This window comes from Nipponia nippon, unplaced genomic scaffold (genome assembly GCF_047370975.1).
Source record: "Nipponia nippon isolate SJK-2023a ecotype South Korea unplaced genomic scaffold, ASM4737097v1 scaffold_12, whole genome shotgun sequence".
Lineage (NCBI taxonomy): Eukaryota > Metazoa > Chordata > Aves > Pelecaniformes > Threskiornithidae > Nipponia > Nipponia nippon.
The window spans coordinates 1,549,714-1,574,988 of NW_028262313.1; the positions used below are offsets into that span (position 1 = coordinate 1,549,714).

At 49.1% G+C, this 25,275-nt stretch overlaps 1 protein-coding gene across 1 annotated transcript; it reads left to right on the forward strand.

The window, feature by feature from the left end:
* The first annotated feature begins 1,999 nt into the window (after window positions 1-1,999).
* On the forward strand, window positions 2,000-20,170 carry LOC148056637 (uncharacterized). The gene is made up of 3 exons (XM_087748753.1): window positions 2,000-2,040; window positions 9,027-9,149; window positions 18,942-20,170. Exons 2-3 carry the CDS (start codon window positions 9,092-9,094, stop codon window positions 19,442-19,444), a joined length of 561 nt encoding a protein of 186 aa, XP_087604879.1. The 5' UTR covers window positions 2,000-2,040; window positions 9,027-9,091; the 3' UTR covers window positions 19,445-20,170.
* Window positions 20,171-25,275: the final 5,105 nt, after the last annotated feature.

Here is a 25,275-nt window from a genome sequence, read left to right on the forward strand (position 1 = left end):
CCTGATCTTACCTTCTTCACTGTAAAACTCCCTTTGTGCCTTTCACAGTTATACTGAACAGCTTTGGGCAGACTTTAATCCTGTCGGTCTGTCCCAAGGAGAAGTGGCCAGGACTAAACTTAGAGCACCACCCTATTCCCTAAAGGTATTTTTAATATGTTCTGTGCTTTCTTATCCCCCTGCCCAATGCAGTCTACTGTCTGTGCCGCCTCTGACTGCTGAGCCAGCATTTCTTCATCTGCTCATCATTAGACCGGGGTCTTCTCTTTTTTTCCTCTCTCCTGAGTCACTAAGGCTGATTTAAAAGCCACCAAGGTGTAGGAAAAGTTCAAGTGACGTTTTCTAATGTGCATTGCTGTTCGCTGCTTGCCATTTCATTTAACCCGCAGGCAGGCTCTTCGTTTGCGTGCCTCCACGAGGTCCCCGTGCAGCTTATACTAGCCTTGGCCAGCTGAGATTATTTTCTATTCCCTGCAAAATTTTTCCACTTGACTGTTCGCCCTTTCCCCCTTGCATCGTTAATAAAAGACTTTCATCCTAAGATGGACTCTCGGGGATGTCCTATTATTATATTATTTATATGCTGAGAATGAACTCTTGATTCCATTTCTTCTTTTCTCTGTCTTAATAAGCTTTTAATACACTGTGGAAGTTAGACAATCCCCCTTTGGCTATTGAGTTTCCTTAAAAGCCTCTTTGATGGCCTTTATCAAAAAGCACTCAGGAAAATGTATTAACTGTTCTCCATTATCCACTGTTTTGTTGACTTAACATAAGACGAACAGGTTTTTTTTTCCCTGTGTGTTAGAAGCACACAGGCGGTTTTTAATTCTGCCTTTAATTATTATTTCAGTTTGCTTGCTATGTACAGAAGCAGTTACAATTCCTAAATGGAATTGCTCAGGTGAACCACTTATTTGCTGAAAAATGCAGTTTGGGGGTTAATTAAGGCTAGTTGCAAATTCATCAAAAAGTACAGGAAATTGTGCTGAAAACCCCTTTTTTGGCATGTGAAAAATGTGTTTCCTTCTGCAGCTTTTAAATGAAATATTCTAGTTTCCCCTTTTCAAGCAATATTTCAAGATTAAGTGCAATTTCAACCTGACTCTCCGCATTGTATTAATGGGTTTCTAGGGAAAATTTCTTTTCAATAGCAACCAGCTAAAACCAGAGAGGGAGAGATGTCTTGTTTCAGCCCACTGTTCTTCCGCAACAAAACCAAATGAATTAATAAACAATTTGGGGCTGTCCTCCAGACCTTCCCCTCCTCCCCTGCAAGCAGAGAACAGGTTGTTTATACCTTTCTAGAGCTCAGGCTTTCAGGAAAGAAAACCAGGGGCTGTCCTCCAGGCCTCCAAGGAGCAAGAGGGCAGCTCCTTCGCTCCTCCGGATAGAAAAGGCACGAGTAGGGACATGGTTGTTGTGATGCTCAGGCTTGTGACCCCCTCAAGAGTACCAAGGGAGGCCTTCAAACCCAAGCGGGCTCAGCTGATCTGCTCAGAAGTTTTCCTCATCTCAGGGGAAGGGCTGCACTTGCCCATTGACTTGTCCCTACACCTAGAGGACATCTTTGAAAAAAATCTTCCCTTCAAACAATGGCTGGTTTCTGCTAGTGCAAGGGTATCTCTTTAACCGAAATAGTAAGATGGGTTTGAGCTGGTGAGCTTTTTCCTGGATTAAGAGAGGTGTCAGCTTACTCTCTACTTCAAAAAGGCATGAAACGCTCCGGAGGAGTGCAGCAGGGCACCTGCCAGAGACATTTCGAAAGAAGGCCATGTGTCATGCACTGTAAAACCTGGCTGGGTTCATGGTGCACATCCAAGGGAAATTCCCTGGAAATAATTTTTCATGGGATGGGACCACGGAGCTCTTTTTCTTTCCTTGTATCCCTCACAAGTGGGTGTGCTTGTGTGAAGAGAGGTCACCAGAAAGCCATCACAGTGGAGTGGAGAGCCAGACCCACACCTTCTCCTTTGTTTCTAGGTCCTGTTGTGCGAGGCCAACTCTCCAGGCAGCTGTCCAGGCACTGCAGCCTTCCAGGTAAAAGCACCGCAAGGCATGTCTCAGGGCAAGCCTGGGAGTGGGTGAGGGTGCCGGTGAAGATGGGGATTCAGGTCTGTCTGGGGAAGGAGACGTCAAGAGGATTTGAGATTCACTAGTGGCTTTGTGCTACTTGTGATTCCCAGGTAGCCCAGTGCTTGGTCTCACTGGCCATGAGAGCCTCCTCAGTGGCTTCAGTCCCTTCACCCTATTTGTAGAATATCGTCTAAGCTGTTGTGTTTGTTGGACAAACTGGGTTGGAAATCAGAAGTGGAGCTGAGCCAGCACATTTCAGTGGGGACTTTGAAGTCTTCCCAAACCCTGGGTTTTAATCTCTTCAGAAGGTGATCAGAGCTGGGTTAGCTGGAGAGGAGGCACGAAGGACAGCCAGCCACCTCTCATACAAGCCTTTAACATTTGAGCAGGGACATTTAATAAGATGTTCCAGTGAGCATCTGCATGCGTGGAGACACTGGCCAACAGGGCGGTTTCAGTGAGGCTGTGTCTCACTTGAAAGCACAGCCTCTCTCTTGCACTGCTCAGCTTGTGCTTGGCTCCCAGCACTACACAGGGAGATTTTATTCTGCACATTCCTCAGCTTTTGGGAAAGGCCATAGTTCAGAACCACAAATAGTCATTGCCCAAAGGACTTAACGCTCCAAAAAGGAAATGAAAAGGGGAAAACTGCAGCTGTAACATGGAAGGGAGGCTTCCCAGGGCTGGATTAGACTCTGGCAGATTTTCCAATGACTGATATCTTGGCCTCAAACTCTCTTTGAGTAGGAAAGGGCATAAAGAGTGGTAGAAAGGTGAAGTGGGGGGAAGACTTTTCAGGCTGTAGACTTTGTCTCTTTTTTGGAGTGAGGTGGGTTTAGTTCTCTGTGAATTGCCTCATCTCTTTATGGCTCACTGCTGGAAAGAGATAATGATGCTTCTGCTGTCTCCTCTGTCTGGAGAAGGAGTATTTGTTTGCATATATGGGCTGGATCCCTGGCATAAGGATGGGGTGCTCAGTTGGACCCAAAGGTCTACCTAGTGCATCTCTGTGTATTGGGACAGGCTTCAGCTCGTGTAATTGATGTAGCTGCAGTGATTTTTGGAGACGTTAGCTCCCCAAACTGACACCAAAAGAGAAGGGAAAGCCATGAAGTCTGGTGTGAGTCTCCAAGAGGAAGAGGCTCACCAGGAGCACCAACACACAGAGCACACCAGGCCACGTTGCTGTGTTGTCTCACCCCAAACTACTCACAGATCTGGGTCAAACTGGACAGAGTTCTGCAAAATAGGACAAGAACTTCTGGAAAGAAGAGAAAGAGAAGAGGCCGTCTTCCCCTTTCTGCTCGCCCAGAAGCTAAGACTCTGCTTGATGAAGGAAATGTGAGTCCATGCTCCATGTGCAGACATCCCCTGCTCTGTAGGGACAGGCAGTGCCCTTCCTGGGCAGCCTTCGTGCTTTGGAGAATTTAAGCCCTTTGCTTTTCTTAACCCAATGCAAAATGCAACTCTTCCCTTTGGTGTTCAGAAAAAATTTTGGTTTAGCATGAAGAAAGGATTCCACTTTGCTCTTCCCTCAATACATTAAGAGTTACAACGACTCCTACCTTTCCTTTTTGCCTTCATGCCGCTGACACTCCCAGCTTGTCCAGCAAACTGAGCAATCTCCCAGCCCTGCCTGGGATCTCCCCATGAGGCTATTAGTTTGTGGATTTTCTGCTTGGCAAAATATCTAGATAGGAAGCAAGTGCAACTACATCTGCATGGAAACTGCCGATGGGGCTGCTTTCTGAAAGTGACTCTGGAAAATTCAGAGAAAAGCAGATTCCTGTGTAAAGAAAGACAGCTGGAGCCATTTTTGTGCAGCAGACACTGCCAAAGAGCAATCACTGGGAACAGCTTGTTCATATGTACAGTCCTCCTGGAAACTGTGACCTGGGAAACACCTTCCCCACCTTTCATCATTGACTCCCGTACAAGTGCTGCCTTGATACTCTTGAAGGAACCTTCCACTTTGCACACTGGGGTCGTGGGCAGGAATTAGTTGGTTTTTTGTAAACTGGTGAGCCCAAAGAACAAGAAGCACTTGGGTGAGGAGCTGTCTTCCATACAAAAGGGCAAAGTATGGCTGAGTTTTAGCAGAAAACAGCAAAGTCCGACAAGCTGAACAGTTTTCCCTAGAGAGGGGAAGGAGCTTGGATACGTGGAAACGCTGGGTCAAGACAACGCTGTCCTTTCTGTCATGTCCTCATTGCTGAAATGGACTTTTCAGGTATTTTGGCTGAAGCTGTGCCTTGATAAGGGAAAACAGCTCAGGGAAGGGGCCTGTATGACCCCAGAAGGGTCGGATATAAAGTTTTAGATCAGGAAAGGGGGTTCCTTCTCAACCCTGGGCAGGTCTTGGTGCCTCCTGACCTCCATTTCCCTGCTTGTGAGGTGGGGGAAGCATTGACCCTCTCACTGTGGGACAGACAGACCCAAGGGTTTTGGCACCAGCAGGCACAGCTGACCCTGCTCTGGTGGCCTCACTCCTCACATGGTGTCAGTGAAACCAGGGGGGGCTTCTGGTTCATTTGCTAGAGTCATTTGCCTCCTTGTGGGAAGAGATTGGCAGGTGACCAACAAAAATCTGTATTCTTTAATAACTGCCTCCTCATGATTCAGTCCTGCCAGATGGACAAGCCAGGATCTGGATTTCCTCAAGCCCTGCTCTGGCTGACTCCAATGGAGAGTTCATTTCCTGGCTTTCCTCCACATCCCTTCTCCTCTCCTCTCCTCTCCTCTCCTCTCCTCTCCTCTCCTCTCCTCTCCTCTCCTCTCCTCTCCTCTCCTCTCCTCTCCTCTCCAGTCTTGCTTTGCCCATCACCAAAGAAGGATTTACCCCAGGATGAAGACCAAGAGCGCCAGCCAATTGCAATGTCCTGAGTTTAGGAGGCAAAAGACAGCAAACGAATTACAATGACTTTAACTACCATTTTATGGTTTCAAGGCCGTCACTTCCAATCAAACCATAAACTGGATGTGATATACAGCCTGCCTATATGTTGCACATATGGCGCTGATTAAAGAGTAAGATGAGCTAATGGTGTTGAAGTCATTGCTGTGAACACATGCAATCCCTCGTATGCCTGGAGTGCTCTGCAGCACAAAAACTCCCAAGACACTGTGTTGTATGGTGTCATTATGAGACTGGGTTTTTTTCTATCATGAGATCTGAGTTCAGTCCTGACTCTGCTTCTGCATCCCTGTGTGACCACGGGCACTATGGGCATTTGGTTCTCCCCCCCAACCTGGATGCTGCAAACTGGGCAGCTCTCTCGACAGTAATTCCTCATCCAGGCCAGCACAGCAGGGAATTTCACCCCGCTGAGCTGATACCATGGGTGCTCTCGGTACCTCTTGCAGGGCAGCTGTGGCAGGTCCAGGTATGTGCAGTGTACAGGGTGACCGTGGAAATGGGAGAAATCCTGCAAGTCAGGAGGAGGATGCGGAGAGCAGAGGAATCCCCTGAAGGACACGGAGGCTGATTCCAGGGACACGGGGTGGAGGCTTTGCTGGTTCTCCTCCCTGCTGACTCCTTGCAAAATAAACCCCAACCCTATTTGTGAAGAAGACGTGGAGTTTACTACCTCACCTTTGGCTCCAGGCAATTAAGGAAAACTATTTATACTATGTCCTTCAACATCTGAGTGATTCAAAAACTTAATTAATTTAACCAGAGGGGAGAATGAGAGAGAAAAATATTAAGTAGAACTGGAAAGAAAAACTGGGATGAAACAAGCCTCTATTGCCATAGATTTAACCTTAACTATATCCTGAAATTGGTCTAGTTTTGCTCAAATTTAGAAGGAAATCACACATTCAAGCAGTTTACATCATGTCAAAATGCTTTTTGAAATTTTTTTTATAAGGTGCATCACTGAAAAAGAAAGTTTAATAGCTCAAGAAGTGAGGCTGGCATGAATTTTGATTTTAGCATCTTCCTTTGCAGAGAAGGATGAAACTCTTTGTGTTTGTTCCAGTCTGGTCCAAATCCAGGCTTCCAATCCCAAAAAGTCCTTGCAAAAATGGAAACTCCAGCCATTGCCCAGCTGTAGTTTTAAACAAAATGGGGATTAATGCAATTCTTCCAGCGGAGGATGCGCAGCAGAGCACAGACCCCTCTGCCAGCTCGCAGGGGAAGCATTTTGTTTTCCCGTGGGGAGAGAGCAGTTTCTCCTCTGTGCCTCTGCTCCCAGGCTGCACCACCTCCCCTTGCAGAGCCTGAGGGATTAACCCAAAATCCTGGAGAACCAAGGAGGGGTACTGGAAGACAAGCAAACTGCTATAAAGATCCTCCAAGGTATGCAAAGCTTCTGCAAGGAAAAAACACTCACCCTCAGCTGGTTGGCATGCCACCGTTTCTCCTCCTCCTTCCAATCCTATTAGTATTAGAGAGGGATAGAGCTATAACAGGAAAAGCCCATCTTTAGCAGCAGTGCTGACAGCTTGCTTTTTAAATCTTTAATAAGCACTGCCTCGCACAGCCACTCTCATCTGCTGCATGACAGCATGTGGAAGCAGAAACCCAGTGGCCTGGCCCCTGCTGAAGGTCTGTTGGATGCTGGGCAGGTGTTTGGAAGGTACCTGGGGGACCTCAGCCATTAAAATGCAGTGATGGAGCCTCAGCGCTGCAGCTCTTACTCCTCTTTCCTCCTCCACTTGTGTGCCAGGACCTCAATTCAAAACCATGTTCCCTTGTCCCAGATGGAGGTGATGGCTGCTCTTCCCTGTGCCCTGCGATCAAGGGCATCTGTAGCCACAGGAGAGAGGGGACAGGTCTGCCAGCAAAGGAGATCCCTCTCCACGACTGCTGGGTGGCTGAGCTCTGCCCTGTTCATCCCACGCAGCTCCCAAAACGGTTTGCAAGGGCCCCATGGCATCGAATTTGGCTCAGACTTCCTCCTCCAGATCTCAGTTTGGGACTGCAGACAGTCCCTCCGCTTAACTGGGTGCAAAAATAGCTACCCTGGGACATTAATTAGAAACCTTTATAGACGCACTGACAGACGGTAACCACAAAGACTTTGCCAGAGTCTCTGGGTGAAGATTATTGCTATGGGAAGTAGAAGGCCATGTTTACAGCTCAGGAAAGAGTCAGGAATTGACTCTCAGAAACCACAATTAATGACGGTGGCAATAGGCAAGGAGCATGCTGGGATGCTGCTGCCCTCTCCTGGATGCAGCATCTTATTCTGGCCCATGAGCACTGGATCGGGGAGGTCAGGCATGGCCAGGTTGTCTGCAAGGCAGGCCCCTGACGTCCTGGCTTCTGGCAACCACAAGCCATAGAAAGCTGCTCAGCTGTCGGTCTTTCGGAGGCTGGGGCACCAAGTTCTACCCCTTGCTTCCCACGGTGAGGTGGAGCACGTTTTGGTTGCACGCCAAATCAGGGTGACCTTGGCCAAATGCTCCTTCTCCCTCTGGAAGAGCAGAGGTGGCTGCGCTGCAGGGCAGCTCGTGGAGGGCTTTGTGCATGAAGGGTTTTACCTGCACGACAGACCCAGCGGTTGTCCACTGAGGAAGCTCCACTTAGCTGCTGTATCAGCGGGGCAAGTGGTGGTCCAGCTTTTGGAAAGGGAGCGCTCAGGCTTTGTTCCCAGTGTCACACATGAAGTCACCATCTCAGATGAGTGGAAAGCCTATGTTCTGGTTTAAATCTGGTTATCAGCTCTTCGACAGTGATTCTTAGCTTGTGGGTTAGGGAGAGCGGAGATACCTGCCCTGAAGAGGAACAGCAGCTTAAAGTGAGTGAAAATCGAGTTAGGAAGAGCATCGGTGGACACAGTGGCTGTACCTAGGGGACCTGGCTGGGCCACGGCTGTGTTGTGCCCTGTGCTGGATACGCAGCAGTGTACGAACGCTTCAGCGGGGTATTTAGCACTGGAATATTTAAATCAGTAAGAGCGTGTCTGTGAGTCACACAGTGTCAGCATGCCGCATGGGAGCCGGGGGAGAAAGCCGGGACGTGAATGTGCTTGCAAGGCGCGTGCCTCCGGCCTGTGCGGCTGCAGGAAGCGGGATGCAGGCAAGCACAGACGCTAGCACCCTTGATGCTTTTTCTGCCAGACCCAACCTATTTTTTCCAGCATGCTATGTGTTTTTGTAGAGTAAAAAGGGGACTTACGAGGATGAGAGTGTGTGGTGGGCCATGCACCGGGCTATGTATGTAAGCACATATGTGTGTCCCACCCTGACCTCACACCCGGCAGCCTCTGGACACATGAACAGCCTGGAGATGCCAATCCCAAATGATCTGGGGGGGATTTCTAGCAGATCTGCCCCACACAAGCATGTCCTGCAGAAGCAGGAGCCACTGTTGTGGGCAGAGCAAGCGGAAAAGAAGCAGCCTGGATTTACTGCACTGCATGCCAAGGGGATGATCCAGCTCTGAGGCTCGGTCATAGAGAGGAAAATCCTTTGTATGGGGCAGGAACTACAGTTAGGTCCGAAGCTAGATCTGTGCTATACAGCAAACTTAACAGTGTCTGCATAGAAATGTCAAGAAAGAAAAAGACGAAAGAGCTGGAGCACTAATCTTAGTGTAGGATAAACACTTTGGTATTTCCTCACTTTTTGCAAATTCAGTGTAAATGAAGCAATATCTTGAAAGCCAGTGATATAAAGGGTTAGGAAACAGGCAGAAAAGGAGCTTCAAAGAAGGAGGAAGAATAGCAATACATGGTGGGAAGCTGTGGGAGGTGGTTACAGGTACTGCCCAAAGCTGAAGTATCACCCTAAGAAGGGGACTGAGAGGCACTGGGGAGGACCACAACAGATGCTGTCCAGACCACTCCCCACCCCGGGCACCCAGCATGGTGGTCTGGGAAGTGCTTTAGACTCTGGGGGCAACCAGATGTGGAGTGTGGCCACCACACACCACCCTGGCCCTTCTCACACTCTGTATCACTTGCCTTCTAAGAGTTTCTTCTTTGGGTCTTGATTTTTTTTAGGTAGCTCCTGGCTTAGCCTGCCTATTCCCGAGCCTTCAGAAACGGAGCACAGCCCAAAAAAACACATGTCTTCTTCTGAGCCCATCCTGGATCTCAAGACAGACATGGCAGAAGAACTTCCAGGTGAGAAATGTGCCGGTTCTGTCCTGGGTGCCTGCAGTCCCACCATGCAGAGCCATGCACTGGCTGTCTTGGTGGACCTGCGCTGAGCAACAGGCACTCAATAGGGATGCGTGTTCCTGCCAGCCCTGTGTCACGGTCTCTCCCTCTTCCTGCTGTATCCCAGTCCTTCACCCCAAATGGCCTGATTTGCTCCCGATTCCAGTTATGCCAGTGCCGTGCTGGGCTCAGGCTTGGAGTCAAAGGCACGTTGGCTTGTACTCAGTTCAAGGAGGACAGCCCAGACTGGAGAACTGACTGGTGAGAGGCAGATGGCACAGTAAGGGCTGTCTCTTCTGGAGGAACTGTAACTGGGTCTGCACTAATAATAAAGCCTCTTTCCATCAGCTGGGAAGATGGGATGTGGGCTTGAGGCTTAATGTACGCAGGCTTCACGGGTTTTCTCACAGCCTGCTTTCACCCCACTGTGCAACCTGGGGTGCTCTGTTTTAGTCCCCATGACCCAAACACTCAGCTTTATCGCTGGAGGGTAGCAGGGCATCTTCCAGGCCAGGCAGCACAAGACCTCTGCTCACGAGCATCAGTCCTGGGCAAGGCAGGCCCTCCAAGTCAGCCCTCTGCCCAGACATACCTGTACTGTTGCATACTTACTGTATATTTAAGTAAGTCATAAGTCAACACCAGGGCACTATAGGCTCTCCCATGCTCAACAAATTTCCCATGCGGAGCTGCTTCCAGAAATCAGTTTCCCACTGTGCATGCCATGGCAGAGAGCAGATGAAGAGGCTGAATCACATCTCCCGGGTTGCAAGCATTCAGCCCTTTCCAAAACCAGGATGGCAAGCGATCGCTAATCTCCTGTTCACACATGAGCACTCTCGACCTCCTCCTGAGAAACTGCAAAACAACCTCTGCTGTTCCCTAACACTGGAGAAAGTAAAAATACCTATTTGTTGGAAGTTCCCAACAAGGGACATGAAGATGCAAATACCAGTGTGGGGACCTGCTGCTTTGCTGGATTCACCTGTCTTTCATTTGCTCATTTAGAGGGAACCCAGTGAAGCAGAAACCCGACTGGTAGGCACTCATTTCTGAGGCTTCTAACCATATAAGACTTAATGTCCTTTCATGATGTTACAGCCTATGACTAGGAGAGCCCGACAATCCCTTTTCTCCCCCAAATATCAATGCCAAACAATTTCTGTGCTTCTTTTTTTCATTTGCACAGTTTATTTCCTCTGTAATTTTTTCAAAGCTGTGGATGCAGGCAGAACGCTGTCATCCCTCCTCGGGGACACATCCAGCGATGATCTTCTGTGGCTGAGGACAAATCCTGCCCGGACAGAAATGGGTGGCCTGAGAAGAGTACAAATCCTCAAAGTTTGCCAGTGACTGTCAGGAGCAAATTGACCCCTCTTTTAAGTAGATGCCGAAGCGTCTTTACAGTTGCTAGGGCAAGGTTAAGAAATATTTCAGCTGTGAAAGAAACCTGGCAATTCTTTAAGGGCACCAAGAGGAGTGGTAATAACTGATGCGCTAACTCACACCACAACATCCATTTGGGGTTTAGCGATGGTTTGGTCCAGGTAGACATTCCCAAGACTACTCCATGCCCTTGGAAAAACCTCCTGGCCTCTTCCAGCTGCAGGGACACAGCTCAGGCTGAGCAGGAGCTGCTCCTCTCAGCAGAGCAGCACCTCTTGACAAGGGTTTGCCATACACAGTATTGGTAACTAACTCCTGCCAAGAAACTGGCAGGTCTTACCCAAATTGATCGGTTTGACAAGAAGTGCCTAGGGAAAGCTGCTTTTGCTTCATGTGGTATTGAAACGTCTACCCTGGGCCAGATGTTTTGCTGATGTAAATCAGGATGGCTCCATTGGCTTCAGTTACAGCAGCTTACAGCATCTGAGGGCCTGGCTCTGCACCGTCACCGGAATTTGACCTCTCGTGTCTGAATCTGTGCTGCTTTGCCAAAACAAAATGTGTTAAAATTCCCGTCCCTGCCATAAAGCTGGAGTCATTGCACTCAAAAAGCACAACCAAATGAAGCAATCATGCAGTCTTGGTCCAATAAAGCTGCTGTCCATCACGCACATATTCACCACCCCTCAGCTGGCCATGCTTTAGGCTCAGTTCCTCCAAAGCAACTCCTCCAGCAGATTGCATGCATATGTTATTCCCAGAAAGGACTTTGCAAGGACCTAGGACATCCTGGCATCAGGGGAAAGCAAAATTTCTGCCTACGTGTGCCAGAGAAGGCAGCAAGAGCTGTGAGAGCCTTGGAGGGGGGATTTGCTGCTTCCTCTCCCCCCTTCCCCGGGAGTGCCAGAACTGGAGGAGATTGGTGCAGATGCTAAATTAACCAGTGGCATTATCACTTGGGCAAATATCCTCCGCTTATGAACAAGGGGGAAAGAATATTTGGACTTCACAGATCCACACTGAGCAGGAAACCTAGTCTAAAACTGACAGCAGAGCTCGTACCCTTCCAAAACAACAACAAAAAAGATATGTTTGGGAAACATAAACGATTTCACGGGAATGGATTTGAATTGCAGCAAAAAACTGTGTGATTAAGGCAGTCAAAGAGCACACAGTCATGGCCCCAGGCTCCACGCAGGCTCACTTTTCCTCTTCCTCAGCGGGCAGCCTCCAGCCCTCGGCACAGCTCGCCTGGCTTGTGCGGCGGCAGCTCCGGCAGCTCCAGGGAGAAGGGGAAATAAGGGAGAAGTTAGAGATTAAAACCATCATGGGATGAACTCAGAACAGCAATTAGCCTGCTGATGGATATCGTGTCAGCGTTTGCTGAGGGGTTTAGAGAGTGGCTAGCACTGATTTAGATCACAGCGGGGGTTGGCCCTGCATTAACTGCAGAAACATACCCATTACGGTATTTGTTCCATCTCCAGACAGACCCTGGGTACTGAGAGAAGTCATGTATAACAAAAGGTGGCTTGAGTTAGGTGTCCATCTGTCATTCGTGACAGACACACTGATTTAAATGCAATAAAGGTCCGCATTACACAGCATTCATATGGGCAATCCCACAGAGCACATGCTCCAGGGCTGCTGCATTTCTCTCCTGCACACATTTGCAGGATGGATGCATTTCCACATTGCCCCCATTCCTGCAGCGTGTGTATATATTCACAAGCACTCCGCAAATACTTATTTTATTTAGAGGAACGCTTTTGATGGTATTTTGTTTCCTGCAACGACACTGCCCGGTACCATAATCCTGCAAGCTAAACATCCCTATAAGAGGTGAAGTTGTGACCTTCATACCCACAGGAGGTGAAAAGGGTGATGTTTGTGAGCCTATCTTCATCATTTCTACACTTCCCAAGCTGTTCTTAATGTCTTTATCACAGAAGGCCTGGGAGGAATGGGGGAACAGAGCTTCTGCCCACCAAGGGATATGGCAGGGCACTGAGCATCCACGGCACACATGGTACCAATGCCAGCAGATACCACTGACCAGCTTTCCTCCACCTTTGAGAGCTGGACCTTCCCTTCAAGGGCAGTAGCTCATGCTTCTGTCAGTCAACAGAAACAAACCTGAAATCCCCGATTCCTGAACCCACCTTGCCTCCTCATGACAGCAAAGGGCAACCCGAATGCCAAAGAAAAATCTGGATTATTTTTTTAAGGCTGCAAGGTGGGGTCTTTCAAGAGGTGCACCTTGCTGTTTACATTTTTTTTCTGGTTCTTGCTGAGATGTTGCAACAGCAGGAATTGATGATAAAAATAGCAGCAAGGGAGAGTCAAGCTAGGTTTTCCACCACCCATGCCATGAGTTTTGGGCTCAAGCCACTTTCCGCACCTGTACATCACAGATAACCAGCCTAGCTGGTGCTTTCTGCTGAGCTTGGTACCTCCTGCCAAGGGATCCAGGCCTCCCTGGAGAGCCAGCTCAGCGCTAATGGGCATTACCAGAGCTGCGTGGCAGGGCCTGGGTACCAGCCTGAGAGCAAAGCGCATTGGCACGACTGCACGTGAAGCTCCCAGTGCTGCCCGCCAGCTGGATAAATGCCATTAAACAGACATTTTTAGAATATGCAAGGCAAAAGCAGCGCCTGTGCTAATAAATATATATATATTGCTCCACAGGGCATAGAAAGGACCTTGGGTTTTATCAGGGAAGTTTAAAAGCAAGGTCTGTTTGTCTGTCCTGGTCCTGGCACCCCCGGGTCCTGCCAGGGTTGCCATAGCAGCTAATCCATTCACGACAGTCACCAATGCTGCAGATTTAGCAACAACCTTTGCTGGCACAACCGGTGTAACTGAGGCCCTTTGGGAACGCAGAGGCTAGTGCTGCAGGCAGATAGGGTCAAAGACATTTATTTATGCCGAGTCTTGTCCTTCTTTGTTAAAATAAGGGGGATTAAAGCCAACCAGGAAAGCAGACACCAGTTTTTGGGCTCAGCTTGACTTTTCAATAAACAATTCAGGCAGAGGCAAGACCTGAGATTGATGGGGTCTAGGGCCTTGCACAGAAGCAGCCGCTTTGCATCGGGCATCCATAAGTTGCAGATAGACCCTGTGCATCCTGGTGAGCATCCAGCCTGTCCTGGTCACCGCCGGCCATCGGTTAACTCAAGGCAGGCACAGGCTGGCACCTTCCAGGGCAAATTACTCTTACATATGAAATCCGCAATTGTTTCCATCACCACCTGTTTTCTGGACACACTCTAAGCTCCTCATCACTATCAGGCTCTCAAGTAAGAGTTAATGAGAAACGTTTTGGATGAATAGTAAATCTGTTTTCTGAAGGCACTTGTAGGGCAAACAAAACTTTGGTTAAAGTGAACTGTTTTGGTCCCTGCCCCCCTTCTCCAGGCACACACACACATACACAAACCAAACATGCTCTTCCAGCTCTTGTTTTGAAACTTTTACCCATCTTTGTGTCACAACACCCTAAGTTTAAGAGGCTAGAAAGGAGTTTAATAAGCTTGTAGAGGAACCGAGACATTCCTGTTTGACCCCGAGCAATGTGTTGTTGCTGTTTTTTCATTTAAAAACTGGAAGGAAGAGAGTAGTTGAAATAAAGCCATGGAACAGAAACAATCTGAGATGCACAAAGCTCTGCTTCTACCCATGGTGGGGGTTTCCCTCTGATACCCAGCTCTGCTTGGCTGCCTGGTACGGGCTCAGAGAATGCTTTTGTTTGGGACAAAAAAGAAGAATCTCCTTTTTTGTTTCGAGGAAATTTGGGTCTCTGCAGCAAATGGTGGGAATGGAAAAGTGATCTTTGAGGCCAACGCAGTCTGAGCTGGAGATTCCCCATTTGGCTGGGGAAGGACCCCAGGAACGAACCGCTCTTCACCTCTGCGTATCGGGACCTTACGTCAACCCCCTTCAGCTGGAAGCACTGACACAGAGAAGCAAACACAGCAGAGCGAGCCTGGGCCCTGGGCTCCTGGCACATGGCGAGTTCATCTCCCCGTCAAGCACTCTGGAAAAATAAAATGCTATCCAGAAAAGCAGCAAGGGGTTAGGACAGCGTGTGCGTCCCCCTGCAAAGCACCAGCTCGCTGCGCGCAGGAGCCTGGTAATTGCACTCAGCAGGACTTCTATCAGCACCATGGGGCTGCGTCGGAAGTGTCACTTCTGCACACTAATTGATGCTCTAAAGCAGACAAAAGCGTCACATAGGAAGCAAAGTCTAAGAAAATTAAAAAACTGTGAGAAAATCAGTCTACATAACAGATCTCTTTTCCCAGTTCAGTTGCCGTGAGATGCACTTAGAAGAAGAGTTGTGAGGTGTCCTAGGGTCATCTGAGGAGCGATACCCCCATATTGCCAGGCACGGGCTGGCCCCACAGAGGCTCTCACTGACAAGATACACAAATGTGAGGGAAGCTTAGCCTGAGGAAAAATGAAGTTATTTGTCCAAAGCCACAGAGAAGATTAATGGTAAGGAAATACCCTGGAAGACCTAGACTGCCTCAGAGTCCAGGGCACTGGGTGTCAGGTTTGGTCCAGGTCAGACTTTAGCTAAAGTGATCCCCACACTCTTTAAATCACTAGCACACCGAAAGAAAACATATGCTTATCCTAACAGCACACCCCAGCCTTTTCACTGGGGTCAGAAAGACTCTGGTCTCGTAGACAGGGTTAAGCACAGATCCCTAGACCTAAGTATCTTGTACCAGTCATGGGGTATCTACTGGTGGCCAGCATAGAAGAGTGGCCAAGATGAACATCCACCTCTTGACACCTGTCTGGTGCTGGGTCCTGCAAATTCCAGCATGGAGCTGACTTTCCTCGGAAAACTTCTGCAAATCCACATTGCTTTTGGCTCCCCTCCAGTCCTTTGCTGTTTGGAAACACATGCGCCCGTGCAGGTGAACTCGTGGGCTGTGATGCTTGGCCAGGAGGAATCGCGTGATTCAGCACCGTATGGGGAGAAAATAAAAACCTGCTGAGCTCCGCATTTCTCAACGAGTGCAAGATCATTTCTACAGATGTTAGTGTGAGAACCAGCCAGAACAGGCTGAGCTAACATGCCCTTGGTGAATGAGATAGAACAAAGGTAAGTAAATTGTTATGGGCAATTAATGAATATTTCCAAAGACAAGTCATTAAGACTCACTAGCTCCTTTATGCAAAGTCCCTTGGCTACCTAGAGATGCCCTAAACTACCTCATCATACCTAAATTAGCAGAATTACACTGCTGGTTCCTGCAAAACATCTGGATTAAGCTGTGCACTGCTACAGGGGACTGCGCACTGGTGAGGCACAGGAATGGACTGAAGTTCACCTTCTCGGCAGTTTCAAAGCAAAGAAATAATGCCTTAGCAAACCTACACTCCTGCAAGGGATTTTTCAGTGTGGTTTACACCATCGTGCTGCTTTCCCCGAGCTCGGCAGCCTGCCATGCGTCTCAGGCAGACCCAGATACAATGGGAACATAGCAAGAGCAGAGAGATTGCAAGAGTGTGGAGGCTGTAGGTTTGTAGCCTGACAGCCAACCTTGCCAGACTACGCAAAAGAAATCAGTATGGGCTGGCCTGGAGAGTGTGCAGGAGCAGTACCCAGGAGACCAGGGTTTTGTTCTCAGCCTGGTGACCTTAACAAGTTATTTCACTTCTCTGTGCCTCAAATGGGAATAACGTGATGTAAAATGTGTTGAAAACTTTAGAAAAAAATTGCTATACCAAGCTAGCTACAGTCATTGGATGGTCTAGGAGCTAAGATGCTAGAGAAGAACTGAAGAGATTTGAATTCAGTCTCCAGCTAAGCCATACGCTTCTTGTATGTATTTGGGTGCATCACCTTATGTTCCCTGTGCCTCCGCTCCCCATTTCACAAACACAGTTGTGAGGCTCGCAGATAAGATGATTAAAGCAGTATAAGAACTCAGAGACTTTATTCCAACGCTCAAACAATTTGGGGCAAAGATACATCCTTATAAATTCCTGGAGAGATCTGCCAAAGACAATCCAGTCTTCAAGGTTTCTGCTCAGTGATGGATGACATTTCCACTTTCCACCTCTAGTAATTTCAGTGCTGAAGCTGTTCAAGTAAATGTCAACAGAAAAAAAAAGAAGAGGAAGGAAGATGGGAAAAGAAACAAACTCTGTTCTTAGAAAAAGTTTTCAAGGAAAAAGAAAATCCACCTTGACATTTTCTGCTTCCATGGGGGGCAAAGTGTAGCATGAGGAATTTAAAATAGAAATACTTTACACCCTGCTTTATATCTCTGCTAGCAGATGTACTTTAAAAAAAAATCCCAGCAGGTCAGGAATTTAGACATTTTAGAGAAAAATCTTTGCCTTGTTTTCAGAGCTCTTCGGTTTTGAGAAACAGGGCAGTGGCTTTCCACGGGAGTTTGGTGGGTCCACCCTGAAGCCAGCCTCAGCTGCTCTGGCGTCCTCCCTGCATCAGCTGCCCCGTGCAGACTTCCCGCATGAAGACCTGCCCGTGGAGCCACCGCTGAGGGCACCCATCCGCTCTGACAGTGAAAAATGCCTTAAGGGATAAGGAAAGGAGAAGGACAAACCAAGAGAGAAAAGGGACAGGGAAAACTCCAGGAGAAGCAAGGGGAGCCTCACCAGGGTGGCCTCTCCCAGGCCCTGCTGCTTTTCCTATAGTAGATCTATACTCTTGATCAGGACTCAAACTCCCTTTTGATTGTTTTCATGTGTTAATAGCAAAGATTGGAGCACATCTGGTGAGGGCAGATGTTGCAGCACTAATTGCCATTGTGTAGTCCTACATGGAAAACTACAGCATGAGGAGGGGAAAAGGGTGAGGATAATTCACGCACCAATGGCAATTGCTTCCTATAAAACCCCAGGTAACAGCATTTTCACAATCCACTTTTGCTGTGACAGCCAGAGCATTTGTAATGCATAGGTAAATGTATAGCCCCAGCAGTACATAGGTGGGAATAGGTGGAGGGTTGGAAACTGAAAGGCAAACAGGGGTACTACGAGTGAAAACCTCGAGAGCGACAAATGAGAGGCACTACTCAGGTTAAAGCTGTACAACAGCAGGGTTTTTTAAGTGCTTTGAGAGGAAGCAATGAAAACCACTGCCAGGTTAATACCGCTGCTCAGAAAAACAAATCTTGTTATTGCGAGGGGAAGAAAGTCTCTGTGTGTCTGATGCGATCAAAAAAACCAGACGTGCAAATGAAAACAATGACAAGAAACGCTCCCTTGTCCCAAAGCTTTCAAAGAGCAGGAAGGCCAATGTTTCTGCAAAAGATATTTAGAAAAACAGGAACTATAAGGGGACGGGGGGGGCGGGAATCAACTTTCAAAACAAATTTCTGCTAAAACAGCCAAATTGTGAGAATGTGTCTACCAGCTGTGGAGCAAGGTCTGGCCCTAGGCAGGCACAGACTTGCACCCACCATGTGCTCAGAGCCCTCAGCCACCCGAGGACCCCTCTGCTGTCCCACCACTGAGTCTGTCACGCACCCATGGCACCTCCGCAGCCCCATGAGCCCATCTCCAGCATCCTCAGCATCACACGGGTGTTTCCTCCCGAGAGCAGCGCGGCAGTCACTGTTGGAGGGATGGCACCCGAGGTGAATGTCGTGCCTTGGCTGGCATCAAGGATGAGGGAGGAAAAGGTCCACTGGACCAGCTGAAGACCCCTCTCACCTTCTCATCCATGCTAGGCATGGGTACCAGCAAACACTCCCCGAGGTTCAGCTGTAAATGCATATGCTGCTCTTTGCAAACCTGAGGAGGGGGAGCAGGGAGGTCCTCTCCTAAATGCTTTCTTAGCAGTTTCCGTTAACTTTTCTCCCCGACTGATTTTCCCCAGCAGCTGGTAATTGAAATAGAGTGGCTATTTCCCATGCAGAGTCACTGCTTGTTTTCCACTGTTGTTAACAAACAACAGCGTGTGCAAGCCCTGCCCAAGGTCTGCGGGAGGCTGTGCGATTTCTTCTTCTATGTCAGGTCTCCGTGCATCTTAGGTTTCTGGTTCGGACCATTCCTGTGCTCAGCATCCCTCAGCACCACTACAGACCAAACCACAGACCACAGGAAGCCCATAACCTTTCCAGGACCACCCAAGCCCACCCAGGGCTGGCCCCAGGGCTCAGCCAACCCAAGACTTGGGGAAGGGCTCATCAATGTGGTGGCTCGGCTTTGCCTGCTCAGCCAGGCACCCCACAGGGACCCAGCTGTAATTGCCCCATGCCCACTTGAGCAGAGCTACCTGCACCCTGTGTGTGGCTGCACCCCAGCCTTGTTCAAGATGCAGCCTGTCACCGGGGGCTGTGCAAGCTCCCGCTGCTCACGCAGCTCTCTGCTTTCCTTCCCCAGCCCACAGCGACCCAGAGGAGCCGAAGCAAAGCCACGAGACGATGCAGGACCCAGCCAGCCCCAGCTGTGGGGACAACTATGCAACCTCCAGCACGAGCAACCGCGACGAGCCCAGCCTGGGTCCAAATGCAGATGAGACCCTCCCAGGCAGAGACCCCCAGTCACAGGTGAGAGATTCCAGCCCCGCTGACTCCTTGCCATGGCCAGAAGCCCCCAAGGAGTGTCCAGCCCGCCCCAACACCCTGGACTTCTCCAAGTCCCTGAAGAAGCTAGAGGAGGTGAAGAAGACAGGGCAGAGGCAAAACAGTGACCACGCAGCAGTGAAGGAGAACGGGGTGGAGGTCAGCCCCGCTGCGGTAGCGGTGGTGAGCGAGGAGAGGCGGGCGCTGGAGTCCGAGCTGGGGAAGTGCATCGAGGACTTCCGTAAGATTAAGATCCCCGTTGTCTTTCCCAACAAGAAGCGGCAGTGGCAGAGCGAGCTGCTGAAGAAATACCAGCTGTGAGAGGAGACCTCATCCCCTACCCCAGGCGAAGATGTCCTCTGGTACATTGAGTGTCTCCACCGATGTCCCCTGGGTAGGAGGTGGCAGAGGCTGTCCACGCTCCCAAAATGAGGAGTGTAGGTTGCTCATTAAGCCCATCCAGCAGTCGAAAGGCTTACAAGCCTATATCCACGACAGAGTGCTCCTTAGCATGGCCATCAGGAGGGACGCATGATATCCTAGGTGGCATAAGCATAAGCGGAGGGGCACAGAAAAAGGAAGGAGGTTCAGGGTGAATGTTCAGGGCCAGAGCTACCATCCAGCAGAAGTTCCTACATTCATGAGAATGAATTTTCCTGGCATTTCAAATAATAAAATATAGTTGGTGTTGAAAATTAATTCCAGTACCCTCATGTCTTTGGTACAGATGTTTGAACTTAGCTGTTCAAAACTGTACAAGTCGTTTAGACATTCAGTTTTCCTGAAACTAATGGAAGTTGTATGTCTGACTGCTCTGAGTTCTAGCCAAAACTCTTCCATCTGTAATGTTTGCAACTGGATTCAGCTAAACCTTCTTTTCACGAGAGGTCATGATGTTTTGCAGATATATTCCCTTTCTTACACAAACACTTGAACACTGCTCAACCTTGTGTTTGGGCCTCCAGCCAGAAATGAGCTGATGAGAGGGAGTATGCTGCCCCAAGAAGCCACGGCCAAGCTGGCCAACATTGCTCCCGATGACCAAGGACCTCCACCTTGAAAGGAGAATGGGAGCAGCTCAGGCGCACGGGTGTACGTCTGTGGGTTAGGATGAGAGGAGGGGGTGGAATGGTGACTTTAGGGTTACAGACCACCCCATCAGGGTGAGGAAGGGCACAAAGCCTTTAAACAACTTGAGGAAGCCTCTGAGTGACAAACTCTGCTCTCATGGGAGACTTCAACCTCCCTGATACCTGCTAGAAGGACAACAGTTCAGGATGCAAGCGGTCCCAGACATTTCTGGGCAGTTTCATGGATAACTTCATGATAGAGGTGCTGGATGGGCCAACTGGGGGATGCACAGCTGGATAATGGAGAAGACCTAGTTGGGGCTGTGATAGTCAATGGCAGCTTTGGTCCCAGCAACTAGAAATTGTGGTTTTCAAGGTCCTGGGAGGAGCAAGGAAGGCGAGTAGCAGTGTACAGACCCTGGCTGACTCAAGCTGTAACCACACTCATCAGTCTGTTCCCGGTCACCCATGGGAGCCCCATGAGACAGTCACCCCCGTCCTGCATCCCCAGCACCTGCCTTGTCCCCCAGCAGATCAGAGAAGTCCATTGCTCTGCAGACAGCAACTTTCCTCACCCCCAGTTTCTTGCTGTGGCTCCTGGGATGATTCAGGGAAATCCCTGCATGTTGCAGAGAAGCCACCTTGTGCTCTGACTGTGATCCCCAAGCAGCTCCTCAGATGGCAAATAATCTTTTTTTCACATTAAATGAAAACTAATGAAACAAAAAAAAAACCGCTGAGTGTTTGCTGTGGTGAGGCTCTGCCAGGAGCAAGGAATTGCTTGGCCACTCAGGGAGCGGACGGGGAGGCTGGGTCCACATTCTTCTTCCTTTTATACGCAGCCACACTAGGAAAGTGTTTACAAGAATGTGGAGAGCCAGAGCAGCGTGAGATAATGCCGGGGCAGAGCTGGCAGCCAGAAAAAGGGTCCATAAGGAGGGGGAACCACATCATCCCCTGCACAGGACCTTCAATTCCCAGGACACAGACAGACAGGGAGCTTATAAGAGCAGAAGTGTCACAGGAGGGGGCTGAGCCAGAGGCCATCAGATCTGGAGCCTGTCCACAGCTGTGCTGGAGGCACTTCAGTAGAAAGAGCTGCAGAAGACATTGCTGGTGCTAAAACCAACTGCCAAACATCCCTGCAGCTGGTCTGACAATTGAAGGCAGCCTCATCTCAACCTATTTTCCCCAAGACTTGTGCCTTGGGGATCACAGCTTCTCCCACCCAAAGACACGCTCCAGCCAAGCTCTTCCACATGCTTCAATCAGCTTCCAGCTACAAGAAGTGCCAGTCCTGCCTCAAAACCGATTCCTCGGTGGCAGGGGCAGACCGGCTTTTGGGAAGGAAGGGGAGGCTTGTTCTTGGCCAAAGGCCTTGGAGGTCCTTCTGCATCCTTCCCAGTGCTCTTTGATGGCACCCATCATGCCTGCAGGTCACTGATCTGCTTGCAAATGCTAAGCAGTGAAAGACTTCGCCCATCTTAGAGCCAGTCAGTTCTGCACACACACAAAAGATATATGAGCTGCTCTTAAACTGGGCACCAGCCAACACGAATGACCTTTGGAGAGGAGTTGCGGAGTGGTTTGTCAGGCAGCGGCACAACAGCAGCCCTGCCTGGTAAACAGCAATGAAGAACCACCAGCCCTGCTTGAACCACCGGGAGGGAAATGCTGTGTCCTCAGCCCCAAGGGTGGGATTTGCCTTTCAGGGGAATTGGGTTTTAAAACCATTTTGGAACCTCCAGGCTTGCGAGTGGTGACCAGGTACCGACCTGTGAGTTTTCTGCTTACTGCACAGAGTGAGATGGGACATTTGGGGAGCTCCTTCCCCAGGGATGGAGCAGGGGATAAAACCCAGCCTGGCATGAGGATGCACATGGGGTGAAGAGTGGGTCACAGCAGGAGAATGAGCCACTTCTGAATTGTTTTACTCGGTATGTTTTCAAAAAATGCACCTGGAGTGTTTTTACCCCTAATTAGAGATAATTGTCCTGGGTATTGTGTAACCAGGTAGGCAGGGGCTTTTGAGATATATTTTATATAACTGACTATATATTTAAGTTAATCTGCAATTAATTAGAAACTGGAGCTTACTGGAGCTGAAATTAGAGTGTATGTTTCCACATCATTACCTTCCATCCCAAAGCTCTCAGGAAACTGTATATACCCCACCGCGTCCATCCCGTACACCTACACCAGGAAAAATCAGGGTTCACCTGCAAAGTTACACAAATGCCGAGGGGCTTTGAGAGGTCAGTGCCTAGAGTTTTAGGAAAATCTTCTTCATCAACAGGGTAGTCAGGCACTAGCACAGGCTGCCCAGGGAAATGGTTGAGTCTCCATCCCTGGAGGGATTTAAAAGCTGGGGAGATGTGGTGCTGAGGGACATGGTTTAGTGGTGGGCTTGGCAGTGCTGGGTTAACGGCTGGACTTCATGATCTTAAAGGTCTTTTCCAACCTAAACAATTCTATGGTTCTACAGGTACATCTCACACACACTGGCGTGGATACACACATGTACTCAGAAACATGTATGTTCCTGACACACTCAGAACAAGAAAGAAATGGTTAACGATGATGGTTTCTAGGCTGTAACTTCACAGTGGAAATCTCCTTGACCATCCTCCACCCAGGAGTTTCCTTGCATCTTTGTCCTGTTGCATAAGACCACTGGAGAAGACGGGAGCTCGCTGATGTGCTGTTTAGCTCAGCATCCTCACCCCTTCCCTGGGAAAGCTGCCACTCACCAACGTGCACTTGGAAAGGACCTGTCACAGTTTAAGTCTGCTGGAGGAACAAAGGTGCCCACCAGCAATAGCTTGCTGTATTTTGCATATCATGCTAATTCTACCGAAGTAAAGCTGAAATATGAGAAGGAATTATCAGGCAAAAATTGTTTACACAGGAGTGCTGGAAAATAACGAAAATTCAATGTGTTTAAGGAGCCAGTGTAAAGTGTAAGGAACAGTTAATTATTAATAGCATCATTAAGTTCTTGGGCTAAACAATTAGATCCAGCAAACAATTCCTTCCGAGGAGGCATCAGCAGTCAAACCATAGTTTCATAAAAGGCCAGTTTGCATTCCCCCCTCTCCCCAGTTGTTTTGCACTTCTCAGCTGGAAGTTTGATTTTGGAACAAAAACGGCTGAGGGCTTTTTAGGGAAAACCTATTGCAAGCTGCCGGGGAACAAAAGCACTGCAGTCTTTGGCAAGTTTTCATGTTGCATCTCATTGAATAACATTGAAGGGCTGTCTATCCGGGCACTGGGTGCTCCAGCCCAGCTTTGATCCTCTACATCCCCAAGGATGGACCAAGGTGTCCACAAATTAATGGGAAGACACCCTGACACCCTGGATGCCCTGAGCCATGGTCAGGATCCTTATCACTCCATTGGTTACGTGCTGGAAAGGCAGAAGCTTGAGCCCCAAACCGACATCAGAAATGCTCCAGTGTGGACTTCTGAGTTAAGGCTCACTGATAAATAAAGAAGTTAGGTGCCTACAGCAGAATCATCTTAAATTCTATGTGTTGTAATTTATCCCTGCTTCTTTCCCAGGCTGCAATAACTCCTTCTCTTCAGTCTGATGGGATTAGGAATGAAAAGAGTATGCTAATGCAGGCCACACAAATATCCTTGCCGAGATATGCTTTATGTGTGTGTATGGCAGGGGGAGCAGAGCCTCCTGCATCATTAATGCCTGCTGCTCGGCCGCTGGCAGAGCCTCCCGGGGAAAGCACGGCGGGGTTCACTGTGGGGCAGGAGGCATCCAGCAGCTTTGAAGCGCGTCTGCTCTAAGGGGGTTGCGCTGAGTTGTTTGTCTTCGCCGGTCTGGAAGAGGAAACCAAGAAGGCTTCAGTGCTCAGGGACTATTCTCCCATTCTGCCTAGAAATAACCTCATTCCCAAAGGGTGAGATCACAGCTGAGTGGCACGCGTTCCAAAGGACGGCTGGGGAAGCCAGGAGGACCAGGAGCCATAGTGGCAGACGTGGTTATCACCCTTCTTGGACGGCCCTCTGCTCTCCAGCAGCAGCAGGAGTCCCTGCCTCGGGCTGGCCCCTCGCACAGGGTGCTGTGCCAGCAGGGACCAGAGGGGTTCAAACCCCCCCGAGTCCTGCCAGAGGCGCCTGAAATATTTATACCTGACACACACAGGGCTCATTCAACATCACAGGGTGTTTCTAGCCAGCCAGGAACAGCTGGTAAAGTGACTCATTCCTGTTTATCCTTCAATATTTGTCCTTCTTTATTCAAAACGGTGCTCTGTTCTGTTTGATTCAGGGAATTTATTTTCATTTATCTTCATGTCCCAGGAAATTCATATTTTTTTCTGTGTTCTCCTCCAAAGTCGATGGGACACAAGGCCTATTTTCTCCCAGATACTTTGGTCCTTGACATCAGTGGGAGCGATGTCAAGTTTCCACACACCAGGGGCAGAGCCTGACTCACCCTGGGCGAAGCCCTGGGCACAGGGTCTGGAAATCAGGTCTTGTTTCCACCACTGCCCTGCTGTGTGATGCTGGAAACATCAGGTGCTCGCTCTTTGTGCCGTTACCCTCCTCGCCAGGGATTGCACATCATGTTTACTGCCAGCTGAAAGCGTGTGAATGGTGCCTGACTGTTGCAAGGTCACGCAACGAGTCTTGCCTGCAGCCGTGAACGCTCTCCCCGTCTTGGTGACGGTGCGGGAGAATCAGAGATCACTGGGACACAATGCTGCCTCCTGCCAAGGGAATAAACATCTCAGTTTCTCCTCTCTATTTATTTTCCACAAATGCCTCAGCTTTGCTTGAGCAGCAGGAAGCCATTAATTACCCAGTGACAGTGTTCCACAAGCATCCCTTAATTGAATGCCATTATCCCTTAATTAATTAAATACCAATTAATTACCAGGAACATTGCATGACATGTAACAAATGCCATCAGCTACTTGAGACAGAATAATTTAAAACCCAGTGAGCATGGCCCAAATAATAATGACCAGGAACTGTCCAGCAAAGAAAATTAATGATCTTAGCGCCATTTCCCTCGAGGTTGGTTGGGACGTGCTTGTGGGCAAGGCCACCCTTCAGACTCGT